The sequence below is a fragment of the Pithys albifrons genome, chromosome 24 (genome assembly GCF_047495875.1).
Source record: "Pithys albifrons albifrons isolate INPA30051 chromosome 24, PitAlb_v1, whole genome shotgun sequence".
In the NCBI taxonomy this organism is placed as follows: Eukaryota; Metazoa; Chordata; class Aves; order Passeriformes; family Thamnophilidae; genus Pithys; species Pithys albifrons.
Window position 1 is genome coordinate 4,293,101 of NC_092481.1, and position 14,350 is coordinate 4,307,450.

Consider the following 14,350-nt stretch of genomic DNA (forward strand, 5'->3'; position numbering starts at 1 on the left):
GATGTGTACATGGACTTCAAGGGAAATGTTGCCAGCAACATTCCCAGGAGCTGGGTCCAGTGTCCAAGGCTTAAAAAAGCATTCCTGCTCCACAAAGCCCTCCTGATCCCCAAGTCCATGTTTCAGAAACAGGGAGAAGCCTTACAGGGGAAGAACTGGCTGCTTGTAATACCTTGTGCTCTCTGGGCTGGCACTTGGGAAGAAGTAGGGTGGGGAAAAACCAGTGGGTTTTTTTGACTTGATCTTCCCCAGGCCGCAGCTCACAGCCCATGAGCAGGGGCGTTAGTCCAACCTCAAGAGATGATCCATTTCTGCTCAGACTGAGCCCAAATCTGGGCTCTGCTGGTGTCAGCAATGGAGCAACCATGGAAAAACTGCAAATTCTCATACTGCCCTGGAAGTGAGAATCCATGAAGAACAGAGGGACCCACAGGACTGACACATGGGCATCTCCCTGTTGCACCACAGCCAGCCTTTCCCCTTGGCTTCCCTGCCTGAGGTAGAGGGACAGAGCAGGCACAGAAGCAGCTCATCCAAGCTGTGCCAGAGCCTGTTTGAAGCTCAGGAGAACAAGTAGCCATGAGCTCCTCACTGGGGTGCTGCTCCTCTGCTCCTTCTCCCCAAAACACTACTGCCTGCCTTAATGTAGGAAAAGAACAAAGATGAATCAAATATGTTTGGCTTTTTTAGCTGGAAGAGGCAAGTTGGGTGCTGCCTTGCCCTATTTTTGGAATGAGCCATCCTGATTAAAGCAGGGCTTTTCCCTGCCTGGGAACAGGGGAAAAAGGTCTCTGCAGGGACACCAGGTCCCTGTCATCAGCACTGCCGTCTGCCCTCCCCAGTCCTTCATCCTGCCCTCCCACCTCTGAGCCCCCACGGCTGCCCATTGCCTTGCCAAAGCCGGTGGAATCCTCCCTCTCCCTACCACCCACCATCATTCCCGGGTCTCGGGGAGGAGGGCTGAGCTGTGCATGTCCTCCTCCTCTCGGAAGTAGGCAGGTTTTCCCTGGGAGCTGGGGGACTGCTGTGCTTTCGCGGGGCAGTTGGCAACCATGTGGCTGATGCTCTGGCAGAAGTGGCATTTCTTGGGCTGTGGTGGCAGCTTGCACTCCTTGGCGTGGTGGTCCAGCCCGCCACAGTTGTAGCATCTGTGTGAGAGGAGGACAGAGATTCCAGGAGGAGAAATAAAATGAGGTGGGATATGCTGTGGCCATGCCTGGGCTTCATAGCCAGAACTGGGCCTAAAACAGCCTGGCTAGTTCAGAGATGTGGGCTCAGTGCTTTGGAGCTGATGGTGGGCCTGGGGTTGGTACTTGCAGGGTCCCAGCTCCAGAACAGCCAGTCTGGGGTCAGTGGTGCTGCTGGTACCCAGGAGATGGCAGCAAACCTCTGCACTGAAACCACACACAGGGGACAAAAATCGGGATGTTGGGGGGTTTCCGCCTCTCTGGCTCCATCAGGATTCTGGCTCCTGTATCTCCAGACCCTGCTCCCAAGGTTACACAGTGCCCAGAACAGTTGCAGGGACCATGGCCATCAGTGTAGGGACAATCCCAAAGGTGGCTTCTTGCAGGGCTGTACCTTCCAGCCTCCATCCCATGGGTACCACTTTCACACTGGAGCTGTGCAGGCAGAGGGAGCTGCCTTGTGTCCATTTTAAATCCTGCATCCATGTAGGACAGCCACAACCCTTTCCTCTTTCCTTTTCCTTCCCAACTCCTTTCTGATTAATTTAAAATCCTGTTTATGAGAACAGCTGAGTGGGGCTGATGGCATCCACTGGGAAAACTGGCATGAGGCATCCCCAGGAAGCTGGGATGGAGAGGATGGGAGAGGAGAGGGGGCGGGATGAAGAGCTGGGCAAAAACTTGCCCCAGGGCTCACAGCCTCACCGTGGGAGACACTGCCAGGACGTCCGGCTCTTTCCTTCCCACAAGGAAGGGTTTCTCTTGGAGAAAATGACCCTTGCCCAGCATGGCTCCCTGAGCCGAGGGGAGCGGCTGCCTAGGGTGTCCCTGACCTCTGCCCTCCGCTGCTGCTTCCCTGCCCTTTCCCCACCGAGCTGCATCTGCCACTCATTAACCACCAAAGGAAGCTGCTTTCCCAGAGGAAGGGTCGCTGCCCACCCCACTGAACCCATGCCCACCCCCAGGGTACCCAGGAGGCTCCTGGTGCCACACAGGGCTTAGCCCCTGCCCTGGATCAGCCCTTACCGGTCTCCTTTGGATCTGCGTTTCTGGAGGCTCTTGCCCTTGGGCCTCCTCTCGCTGCCGATGCAGAAGACGCCCCCCGGGCCGGTCACCCGGATGGACTCCAAACCTTTGGATGACTTCTTGAAGGTGAACTCGACAGCTTCGCCCTCCTTCAGGCTGCGGAAACCCTCCATGTGGAGCTTGCTCTGGGGGAAAGGATGGGGGTCAGCACAGAGCTGGAGTGTCCACTGGGCACACAAACTCCAGCCCAGCAAAGCCCTCCTGTGGCACAAGAGCTGCCAACATTCCTCTGTGCCTTGTGAGGAGATAGACTTTGAGGATCAAGCTCAACCAGGCACCTTCACCTCCCTAAAACCTCTGGAGTCCTGACTGATAGCACAGAGCATTCAGTGAGCTGAAACACCCAGCCAGGTGGGGCTCACTGGTTTGGTAAAGGCCAGTAGAGACAGGTTGGCCCCAAATTTCAGCAGTTTGCTGAACAGTTTGCAAAACAGCCTCCTTGTCCCACCCAGCCCCACAATGGGAAGCAAGAGCTGCTCCTGCACCTCCTGACAGATCCAGAACATCGTTTTAAAAACACTAAAGGATCTTGAGGCTTTGCATGAGCATGGTCATGGTAGGACACATGGCAGGGCCAGGAGGCTGGAAGCTGGTGCTGCAGCTCACCTCAGTTCAAGCCCTTTAATTGCCTCCAGTAATTAATTAAGCAGCCATTTGGCCTGGGATTATCTCTGCTGGGAGCTTCTCCCACCCTTCCCAGGATCACCACAGTGGTCATCACCATGCAATCAAACAGGAGCGTGGAGAGACCCAGGCTGGAGAGGGGGTTAAGAGAAGGCAGGAAAATCCACTCCACTTTCACCAGCTCTGTCCGTTTTAGCAGAACAAATCCCTAAGAAGCCAAGCTGGGCAATGCAGACGACAGCTCTTAACCCACTGTGCCATGAGCATCACTGCCAGCTCTGCCTGGAGAGCGCTGCATCCCAGGCAGCAATTCCAGCAGAGCAGAGTCCAAACGACCATGAGCAAAGAGTTAAGGGGATTTACTGACTGAGGGAGGAGCAGCTCCAGCGGGCTGGGGATTCCCAGCAGAGCCGGCGCCAAACGCCTGCGCGGCTGCAGCAGGACCCTGCATTTATGAATGGAGCATCTTCCCCCATTCATGGCCCGGAGAGTTCCCGTCACGTGGGGCCGTGGTCTCCCATTCTTCCTGCATGGAGCCTCCACGTGAATGCTGCCTGGGATGGGCAGGCATGGCCTGTTCCCATCTTGACCCCAAATGCCACCAGGATCCTTGAGGAAACAACTCATGTAAAAGCAGGGAGGGAAGAAACTGAGTTGTTGGAGTTTAGGATTAAATTTTTCTCAGTGGGGTCTTGCAGGTTGTCTGTGGGCACATGGGGGCAAGTGGGAATGCAGCAGAGCTTGAGGAACAACCCTTGAGACCCCTTTTTTCTGCTGGTCCCCCCTCTCCCCCTCCCCCTTTCTATGTCTGGGAGTCCCACATCCACCAGATCCCCTTGCCTGCTGGGATGGGATCCAGAGTAGGCCAGAAAGGAACATCCTTTTCTCCCTGACCTGCTCCTGCTGCCAAAAGGGAAAACCATACCCTAAGCTACGAGGCCCCCAGTGATAACAAGGGCATGACAGAATCCCACAGCACCTCTGCCCACCCAGGGCAATTTCAGCACCACCTACCACTGGCAAACCCCTGCCACGCTCAGAAGGGAATCCAAACACTGCTCCCCAATCCCAACGCAGCTCCCCCAGAGCTGAGCATCACCAGGAGGGTGCTGAGCATCCCCCAAGCAGAAGCCCTGTGCCCAAAGTCCCAACCAGCACATCACAGGGTGTTTCTCAGCACCTTGGGGTCAGCCACCTGCCCTGCCCTGTCCTGTCCCCAGCATGTAAGATGTTTTAGGTGATGGGAGCTACGATGAATGGGGAATTTGCCCCTCTCTAGCAGCAGCCGTGGGGTTTTGGGAACAAGAAAGGGCTGAGCATCACTGCCTGGCACAGGAGGCAGCCCTGGAGGCCAGGGGACAAGACCAGCCACCTCCTGTGGCTCCTTTTGGGGTGTTTACAGCCCCAGCTGGCCCAGCTGTGTTTACACTGTGGAGATTAAAACTCCCAGGCACTCAGGACAAAGATGAGCCGTGGCAGGGGGGACCCCAGTGCACAGGCTGGGCCCCTCCAGCTGAGCCCACACTTTGGGCACCATCACCCCAATGCCAGGGTCTGGCTCTGTCCATCCGTTCTGAAGAAGGAGAGGGCTGGGGGAGAAGCTGCTGCAACATGACAGGGAAGCAATTTATTTTCCAGGAGTGGGTGAGGATGACAACCACCCCCAGCCCCCTCCACCAAAAGGCCAAAGGAAACGCCCTCTCCCCAGGGAAGGGGGGGACAGAGGCTGGGGCACCCCAGCTCTCCCCCCCTGCCGCAGCCTTTTGATGTGAGCTGCAGAGTGGCTGGTGGTCCCTGCGCATCCCCCCTGCCCCCTTCCCAAAACACACACATTGCTGGCATTCCTCTGTTATCAGATAGGTAATCAAACTGCAGCCCATTGAATTAGCTGCATACCTCCTGCATCTGAAAGGAAGGGGCCCAGTGCCCCTGTCCCACACCACACACAAAGCCGGAGCCTTCCCAGGCCTCCACACACCCACACCCCCCCCCAAAAAATAAAGACAGGAAGGGGGGGATTGGAGCGAGCCGGGGATGCTGGGGATGAGGGGGAGCGCAGGGGAGGGCCAGGGCCGGGAGCCACCGGCCAGCGAGAACAAAGGGCCGGCGGCGGCCGCGCTCCCGCTGCCCAAATTCCAGGAGTTCCAGGCCCCGGCGGGGGGAGGAAGGGTGGCCAGCATGGCTGCGGCCCCTCTGACCCCCTCCAGCCCCTCCACACATCAGCCCTGAATCCAACTCGCCCGCTGCAGGAGAACTGGGGCTCAACCATTGGGTGGCGGGTTTTGGGGTTTGGGTCCCTTGGAGGAGCTGAGGGGTCAGTCTTGGGGATGGTTTTGGTAAAGAGGGGTGTAGGGTTACCCTGGGATCACAAAGCCTTGCCACCCCGACTGTTTCAAAGCACAGTCCAGTGCCAGGATTTCCTTGTCATCATTAGGGTTAACCAGTGGGGCAAGGAACAGAGGCAGAGCTGGTGCAACTTCACCCCGTACCCACCCTGGGCATCCCCCCCACCAGACATCATGGTGTGCTTTTCCACCAAAAGATTCACCTAAAGCATCCTTTTTCACCCAAAAATCCACCCAAAGCATCCTTTTCCACCCATCGTTTTCCATCCCATCCCACACCCCGGTAGCTCCACGGTTATTTATGGCAGACAAAGACGCAGCACGTGAGAGGCCGAGTGTTGCCCATCACCCCCATGGCACTGGGTGTCCCCCACCCTCTCCCTGTGTCCCCCCCCTTGCATGTGGCTGCCTTCACTCCTCCTCTTCCTCCCCTCATGAAATCCCTCACCACAGATCACAAGTTTAGCCCTGTTGAAGGGGTGACACCACAGAGCACCCCAAATCCAGACCCTGATCCCCAAACTGCGGGGCTCTGGTTCACCCCCACCCCGCCGGGCTCCAGAGGGGCTCGGCTGGCCCCAGGGTCACCATTGTCCCCGCGGCCTCCCCAGAGTGACACAAGGGGACGTTTATTCCCTGCCAGCTCTGGCCACTCAATCAAACCATCTTTGTGTCCAGCAGGGCCTGGGGCGGAGCGGCCGCTGCACCTCGTCTCTCCAGCAATGTTTAAACCGGAATCCCTTGGAAAACGAGCTGGGTTGGGATGCTGGGACAAGAGCAGCTCTGCCAAACTGTGCCAGGGGCACATCCAGACCCTGCCCAGAACATTTCTGGGAGCTCAGCTCTGCTGTAGCCAATGCCAGTGCCTCAGTTTCTCCCACTCTGCAAAGGAGGGTAGGAAAAAGGGACCAGGGATTGCTGAGCCCTCAGGGGGACTGTGCCCCTGTCACTGGGGGCACCCTGTTGGTGGTGACTGCTCACCAAGCTGTGCCCTTGGCCCCTGTGCTGCCCCACCATCCCCTGCACCCCTCTGTCCTCAGAGCCACAGAGTGCCTGTCCCCCTGGATACCTTGTTTTCCTCAAGCCATCCCTGTCCTGCCGACTTCGAGGCATCAGCCAACCTGGTTGGGGGTCCAGGGCAGCCCCCAGAGCCCCATATGTCCCAGCCACCTTCACCTCAACATAAGCCCCAAGAAGCCATCCCAGAGGAAAAGCACAGCCTGGGGGAGCAGCCCCAGCCCCGTGGAGCTCAGTTTTGGCACAGCCAGTGCAGAGTAGCCCCATCCTCAACTCCTGGGTGCAGGGGCTGCCACTTGCCCCATTTTGGAGGCATCAGTCCTACTGCCATTGAGAGGATGCCAATCCAATCCCGTGGGATGCAGCAGCCTCAGCCCTGTTCTGGCAGAGCTGGTCTCTCCTCAGCCAGGTGTTGCTCGATGGCAAACAGCCTTCAAAGCAGATTTGGGCAGGGTTGGGTTCAGCCAACACAGACAGTGATCCAAGCCCCTCTCCACGCTGCATCAAGACCAGCTCAGCTCCCACCACTGGCCACAAGGCCAGCAGGGAAATGTCCCTTTGCCTTCATGGCCTACAGCTGGATCTGTCCCTGAGCAAAGCCTTTCTTGTCCCTACATCACAGAGAAAATCTTTGCCCAGTGCCAGAAGCTCCAGGGACTGCCCTGCTACTGGTTTGGGCTCAGGAGTGGAGGTCTTGGAGCAGGAATTGCCCCTGGTCCCTTCCTGCAGCTCAGACCCCCGTGCAAGTAGCCGATGGGAAAGGGGGTCCTGCCCCAGCTTGGTGCAGAGATAAGGACGGGGGTGGCTGTGGGAGCCCTGGGGAGAGCACGGGGGATTTAACAAAACATTAGCAAGTCTTTCCAGTATCTCCCCGGTGGAATATCCCCGAGGATTTTTTCCCCAATTGAAGTAACATCAAAATAAAGCCATTTTCCTGCCAAAGTTTGCTCTTAGTTTTCCCCCATAAACCAGTAAAACTAAACTCTAGGCACCAATTCTGGGGAAAACAACCCCAAAAACAACGAACCAAAAAACCCCCCCACCATCTACCACAGAGTTTAATCCATCAGTTTCCTGTCCTAAATCCTTTTAGCTCCTTTGGTTGTATTTTTTCCCCCACTAAAACCCTCCCGCACTTCCCAGGAGCGGCGCCTGTGTATTAATTTTGTGCTCCCATATTACAGCAGGAACACGACCGGGAGCAGCGGCACATCTTCCAATGGGGATTTCAACTTCATCCTACTTATTCTTAGGAGCAAGTAAATAGGAAAAGGAAACGCCGGAGCTGGACCTAGGAGCGGCAGGGACAGGCAGCAGCTCCATCCCAGCCCTCCCCAGCTCCATTCCAACCCTCCCCAGCTCCATCCCCACTCCATCCCGGGAACAATCCCATTCATTTGGGCCATATTATCTAGGAGACCATTCCAGGGTGTTTTCTCTCCCTGGGGCAAGGGAGGGGGAGCTGGGGGAAGGGATGTGCCTGCGGCCATCAGTTAATCTTTAGACAGAGACAGGAGGCTTTTTTTTTGTGTGTGTGAGCGTCTTGAGGGAGTTTCAGGGGTAGAATAAAGCAGCTCTCTTTCACTATTTCCCTCAGGATGTGGAGCACCAGCGATGCAATACAGTTTTATCCTAGCGGTTGGTTTTTTTAAAAAGAACACTAAATAAAACAACAACAAACAACCAAAGAAATTCCTCCTACCCCTCTCCCCCTGAAAAGCAGAGATTCCAACGAGCATTTCTACCCCAGGGGATCTCTGGGGGGAGTTTTCCTGATCATTGCAGGGGGATGGACTAAACGACCTTTAAAGGTCCCTTCCAACCCAAACTATTCTGTGATTCCATGATCTTTTCCCCAGGGACATGTGTAACCCTGGTGCCCCCGCTCTTGCAGCCACCCACACCAGTGCCCCGGGGTGCCCACCCAGTGCTGTGGGTGTCCCACAGAGCAAACACGGGAGTGATGCACAAGAGAAAGCAGGAAAAGTGAGATATTACACATATCCTATGCCTCTGAGCATCACAGCTCCAATGTACCCTCTGACTCAAAGCTTCCCCCTTCCTTTTGCTGCTGCCCCAGCTCTGCACAAACCAAACCCCCTGGTCGGACCCTGCCCCACACCCCAGCCCAGGAGGAAGGCAGCAGAGGACCCCGGAGGAAGGCTGGACTCTGCTCCCCGACAGAGAAACTGTCCCTTGTTCCCCTGCCTTTGCTCTCCTGTGCAGTCAGGGATGGAGCTGCCTCCAGACACGTGCTCTTTTATTTTTTTTAAGCCCTCACGTCATGCACACGTGGGTGATTATTATTATTATTATCATGGCCACACACAGGCAGCCAGCAGGAGCACAGGTGGGTGACAACCCAGGTCAGCTCAGCCACAATCCATGTCCAGGGAGCTGCCATCCCTCTCCATCCCACCCCTGCCTGGCCCCCTGGGGATGGAGCCCCTCTGCCAGCCCTGACCCCACGAGGCTCCCGGGAACAGCAGCACCCAGGGGATCACAAGAGGACTGAGGACCCTCCCGTGCTGGGATGTGCCCAGCTAATCCCACTCTGCCCTGGCCACTCAGACAGGGCAGGAGTGCCACATCCCAGCCCCAGCAGGTCTAACCATGGACACAACCTTCTGTCCCTACCAGTGACCAAAGACCCTGTGGCCACAGCAGCCACAGAGCCCCAGCACTGCCCACCCAGCAGGTCTCTTTGCTAAAGCCATGAGGAGAAACCAAAAAACCCAACTAACTGCCTTTATCAAGGATTTAGACCTGCTGGCTTGGAGAAATGGTTGGAGACACGGAGCCAAGCTGTGGAGAGCAGCAATTCCCAGGGGTTGGACAGCCCCTTCTCCTCTCAGCCAAGCCCCATCCCCAGTTCCCCATCCCCAGTTCCCAGCCCTGCTGGTCTGTGTTCACTCCTCCAGCTCCAACCACCAGCAGCAAGCCTTGGGGCCATAGGGTGCCCCAACTTTCTCCTCTCCCTCTTTCCATGTTGCTTTCTCTGGCAGCCCCACACTCCTCTAAGTGATGCCCAAAGCCCAGGAGCTGCATCCCAAGGGGACCACTGCAACTTTAGGGTCTTTACCATCACCAGCCTGATTTGCTACCACCTCAAGACCCTGCCAACCACTTCATGGGTGCTGCTCAGCCCTTCGCCTCCCTGGGACGATCTGCCGTGCTCCTCTGTGCTTTATCCCCTCTGTGTCCTCGCAGCCCCCAAATGAATCCATCTCCAGTGTCCAGGGGAGGCATTTGAGCCCAAATGCCTCATTTTTAGCTCACAATGCGAGGGAAAGGCAGTCCCGAGGAGCCCTGTTAGTCTCCTGTCCTGCCGAGATTTTAATCTCTTTGTGATCAGATAAAGGCAGAGGGAGATGGAGACGCGCTCCCTGCAGAGAGGGGCCATTCAGACCTGGTTCCTGTAATAAAGTGATTTAATAGATCTAAAGAGGCCAATTCCCTTCTTTCTCCTACAATTACTTCCTGTGGGTCATCATTCACATATGTAAATGAAGAGGGGAAGGAGCGAAGTTTGAGGGGCTCTGGGGTGTTAAGCCCCAAAGGCTGGTTTGGGGTACCCTGTGTGGAGTGGGCAGTGGCTGTGCCCAGGCCACTGCGAGCCCTGAGTGTTGTCCCCTCTGGCTGATCCTGGCTTTTGCCCTCCCAGTCCTGAGTCCCTCACAGTCGAGTGGAGCCGACACCGGCTCCCGGGAATCTCCCGGATCCAGGGATGGGGAGAGCATCGGCAGAAGGGTCGGATGCCCTGCAAGCCACTCAAAAGCAGCGAGGCCGGGGTGGGAGAGTGAGTTTCGTCCCTCTCCAAGGAGGGGCCAGGGTTGAGCCAGGGACGCTCAGCAGTGCAAGAGCCACCGGCATCAGCTCCAGCTGTTTAGCTGCAGGAGAGCAGCGACTTTGTGCCACCAGCAAACGGGGCAGGAGGTGAAGCCCAACTAGGAGGAGAGAGATCCTCCATGAGTCCAAAGCTGCCCTAATTCTGATGCTGCAAAGACCCATGCTGGGACCACCCTGCCCTTCACTGCGGCAGAGGAACCTCCCACACCCTCTGACCCTCTGCTACCCCAAATAACCTGCTTTTTCCCAGTATTCCCCGTAAAAAGTAAATCCTACACACAGGACCCCACGGCTCCCCCAGCCCTGGGAAACGGGGGGCACAGGGAGGCTGCAGATCTTCCCAGGCAGTGGGATGCTCCCAGCAGAGGCACCCCAGATAATTCTCTTCTCCTGCAGGAATGTGAGCAAAAGCAATCAGGAAACCAGACTGTCTGAGGGCAATAAACTCCCATGAGAAGGGCGGGAGGCTTCTCCCCAGGGGCACTGGATCCCTGCTGTGCTACATTGAGATGCAAAGACCCATTTGCTCACTGGAGAGCACCAGGATCTGGTTTTCTGCTTTTCCCTGGCCGATTTGGAGCCCCAAACCATCTGTCTCCTGGTCTAGGATAGTAACTCCTACCAAGGCACTTTGTCTACGCCACACCTGAGGGAGAAGGGATTTGCATCTCCCCGCGTCATCATTCGCATGCCAAGTAGCCATAGTCCTGTCTTGGAGCATCTACTCGTGGGCAGGGGGTGGGAGCCCTTCAGGAGCTCTTCACAGTCCATGGGCTCAGTCCTACATGCCCAGACCACAGGACGCACCCAGTTTGGGGGGATTTGTGCCCATAGAGAGCAGCAGTCTCTGAAGATGTGCTGCCCCAGGGACTGCCCGAAGCTCAGCACCATCGTGCTGTTCCCAACTGTACACACAAACGCACCGTGTTTGCTCCAAAAATCACCTGTCCTCACTTTGCTCGTGCTCATTCTGCTCCCCAGCCCCGCTGCAGCTGCTGTCCCGGGTTGAGGGGCCACGCTCACCACACAGACTCCCGGCCACACGAGCCGGTTCTGATCCCTACGGCTCCAGTTTGGGCACCATCTCCAAACCCCTTTCCTAGCCCCTGCGCGGGGTATCCCGGCAGATCCTCCTCCGCGAGCCGGGGCGGAGGGTTCAAGCAGCTGCATCCCCGAATCCACGACTTCCCTCAGTACAGGGTCACCGACACGCGTGGGGCTTCCCCACTAAGCAAGGTCAAATCCGGACACGAGACTGTCACTACCAAGTGGAATCCATAGGGACACATACCCGACCCCGCGAGCGGGACAAGGGGCATGGGCAGAGACCCCCCGTCCCGGGGATGAGCCCCAACGGGGGAAAGCCCAGCCCCGCATTCTTGCCAGCTCGAGGCTCCCAGGAACGTGTAGAGGAGGGAAACCTTCTCTTCCCCGTGCCTTTCCACGGGATGAGCAACATCACCGCTCTGGCACGTCCCGCCCGGCCCCGCGGGCACCTGCTCCCCTGGATCCGGCCCCGAGGGGCTCCTCAAGGAACAACGATGGGAAAATGAATTCGCTCGGAATCAGCTTACAGGGTCAGTCCCTGGAGACGAGCCCCGGGCTGCGGCCGTGCCTGCCCTTCCACCCTCCTGGCTCCGGGGAAACCTGCCTGGGGGACCCGGGCTGGGATGGGGGAGCCACGGCCTCGCGTGGAGGTTACAAAGGGTCCACATTCCAACCCGCATCCTCCGGAGAGTGGCAGGGGCTGCACCACCTTCCGTCCCCAGGACCCCACGCGGGATGCGGCCCCGTACCTGGTGCACGAAGACATCGACGGGGGAGTCCAGAGTCGCGCCGCCCTTGGCGGTCATGGAGAGGAAGCCGAAGCCCATGCGGACATTGAACCACTTACAGATGCCGGAGCCATGCAGGGGCTGGGTTTCGTTTTCGGGCTTGGGAGAGTCTCCGGCCGGCTCCTCGCCCGGCTTCGCACCTGGCGAGAGACCCACGGAGCCGCTGAGCCGCGGGGCTGGGGGAGCTGAGGGTCCCCCCCGGCCCAGCCACCCCGTATCCGCCGGGCAGCCCCGCAGCAGGAGCCTCAAATCCTGCTCGGGTTCCCCAGGTTGGAAAAGGCAAAAAAAAAATCCGACCCTCAAAAAACCCCCAACGGAGCAGCGAGCTCTGCCTCCACGTGTGGCATGGGGATCACCCCATGAGTGGGGGAAAATAAAGGCAGCTCCTGCCAACACGACCCAGGCGGTGCGTGGGCTGGGGGCCTTAAATCCGTTTTCTCCTCAAAAACGTGAAAAACGAAAAAAAAATACAAAAAATCCCAACTCTTCCCCAAAAAACCCAAACAAAAATAAAAAACCAGTTTTGGGAAAAAACCCTCAAAAACGAAAAAACAAAGTATTAGAAAAAAAGGAAAAACTCCTTCAAATTACCAACCCACAACCCCCCTGCCCTCAGCAAGCCACGCTGGAGAAACTCTCCCCTACCATCAGCATCCTCCCACTGCGGGGAACCCCCGCACTCCCAAACACCCCCAGCAACCACCAACGGCCCCAAACTTCTGGGCTCATCCTGGGGCTGGAGGGGGGATGAAAAAAAATGCTCTATCCCCCCCTGCGAGCCCCGCGGTGCTGCGCGGGGTGAGGGGCCGCGCCGGGCCCGGCCGCGCTGCTGGGGCGCAGCGGGGCTGGGTGGGCCGGGCTCGGGGGGGTCCCTGCGCCCCCCAGCCGGGCTCTGCCGCCGTTATTAATAATCATGGAGCCGAGGCGGGCTCCGACAATAATATAACTTAACCTGCAAACTGCTGGTTGGAAACAGACCCCATCCCGACACTCGCTTGCAAATTCCGAGTTGTGGCTGTTACCGCCTCCTCCCTCCTCCTCCTCGGCCAGCTTTGAGGGTATCAGCCCAGCCAAAAAAAAAAAAAAAAGAAGAAAAAAAAAAGGAGGAAGAAAAAACCCAACAAAAAACCCCCAGCTTAGACCCCGCCAGGAGGGAGCCGGCAGAGGTTTGACTCCATCTTCACTCCAACAATAGGGGTGGGAGGGAGCGGGAGGGTTTTTTCAAAGGCTCCCAAATTCTCGCAGACAATGGCAGCCCCCGCCTCCCCCCCCAGGACCCACCCGCGGGGCCGGGGGGCGCCGGGCCCTGCTCCGCCATCCCGTCCCCACGTGATCCTAATTAACTCTTCCCCCCCTCCCCGGTAATAGCGACACATTCCGGGAGGGATTTGGAGAGGGAGGGGGTTGTGTGGATTGACCCCCCCACACTTAGGGCACTGAGAGGCGAGGCCACCTGTCAAGGGAAGAGGTGACCCCCGGGATGGGGAGGGGGGGATGGACAGGAGGTGGGACCACCGAGGACTGAGGAGGGATTTCCACGTCGCTTCTCCGCGTCCCCTCCCCACGAGTGGAGCCACCTGCGTGCCGCGACACGGAGGGACGGGAGAATCGGCATCGGGACGGGTTGATGCCCCAAGGCGTGGGGAGGCAGTTTTGCAGAACGGTGGGGTCTTCCTGAGCCCCCATTCCGTGTCCCGCGAATGGGGCGCGCACCCCAGGGCCACGTAACCCGCGGGTACCGTGCGACCCCTCTGGGATGGTCACACCCCCGTGCAGCGCTTTGCCCCGTCCCGGCAGCACCAGCGGCGGGGAGCGGTGCCGAGGCGGTGCCGGGGGCGGGGGTCCCGTCGCCCCCCGGGCCGGGCGGGGACAAAGGGCGAGTGACCAGCGGCTGCATTTCCGGCGGCGGACAATGCCCCGGCCGTGGGGGCACAGCGCCGCCCGCCGCCCCTCCCGGGGCTGTGCCCGGGGGCCCCTCCGCACTGCCCCCAAACCGGGGCGAGCCCACGGTGTTCCCTCCCCAGGGAAAGGTGTGGCTGGAGGGGATATTTGCGCCCACCGCGGCCGCCCCACGTGGGGCGAGTCCCGCGTGGTGTCATTGCGCAGGGCATCGGGGAGTCCCTGTGCGGTCACTGGGCACGGCGGGGACTGTGGGGACCTCGGGGAGGATCCCTGGGCCGGGCCGGTGCTGCTGGTAAAAATCCCGCGTGGGGAATCCTCGCGCGGGGGCCCTGCCGCCCTCGGGGCCGCCGGCGCTGGCCGTGGTGCTGAACCGGGCAGCCCTGTCCAGGGTCCTGCTGGCGGTCTTCCTCTTTCTCCTGCCCTTCCTCCTCCTCCTCCTGCCCCGCACACCCGGAGACTCCGCGTTGCCTCTTCCCCAGCAGAGCCGAACTCCCACCCGTGGGTC

The 14,350-nt window shown here is 58.6% G+C and overlaps 1 protein-coding gene across 1 annotated transcript; it reads right to left on the bottom strand.

Moving 5' to 3' along the window:
• Positions 1 to 934: 934 nt before the first annotated feature.
• On the bottom strand, positions 935 to 12,926 carry LIN28A (lin-28 homolog A). Its single transcript, XM_071576807.1, has 4 exons — positions 12,896 to 12,926; positions 11,905 to 12,083; positions 2,214 to 2,398; positions 935 to 1,148 (listed from the first exon to the last, which is right to left on the bottom strand). Exons 1-4 carry the CDS (start codon positions 12,924 to 12,926, stop codon positions 935 to 937), a joined length of 609 nt encoding a protein of 202 aa, XP_071432908.1.
• Positions 12,927 to 14,350: the final 1,424 nt, after the last annotated feature.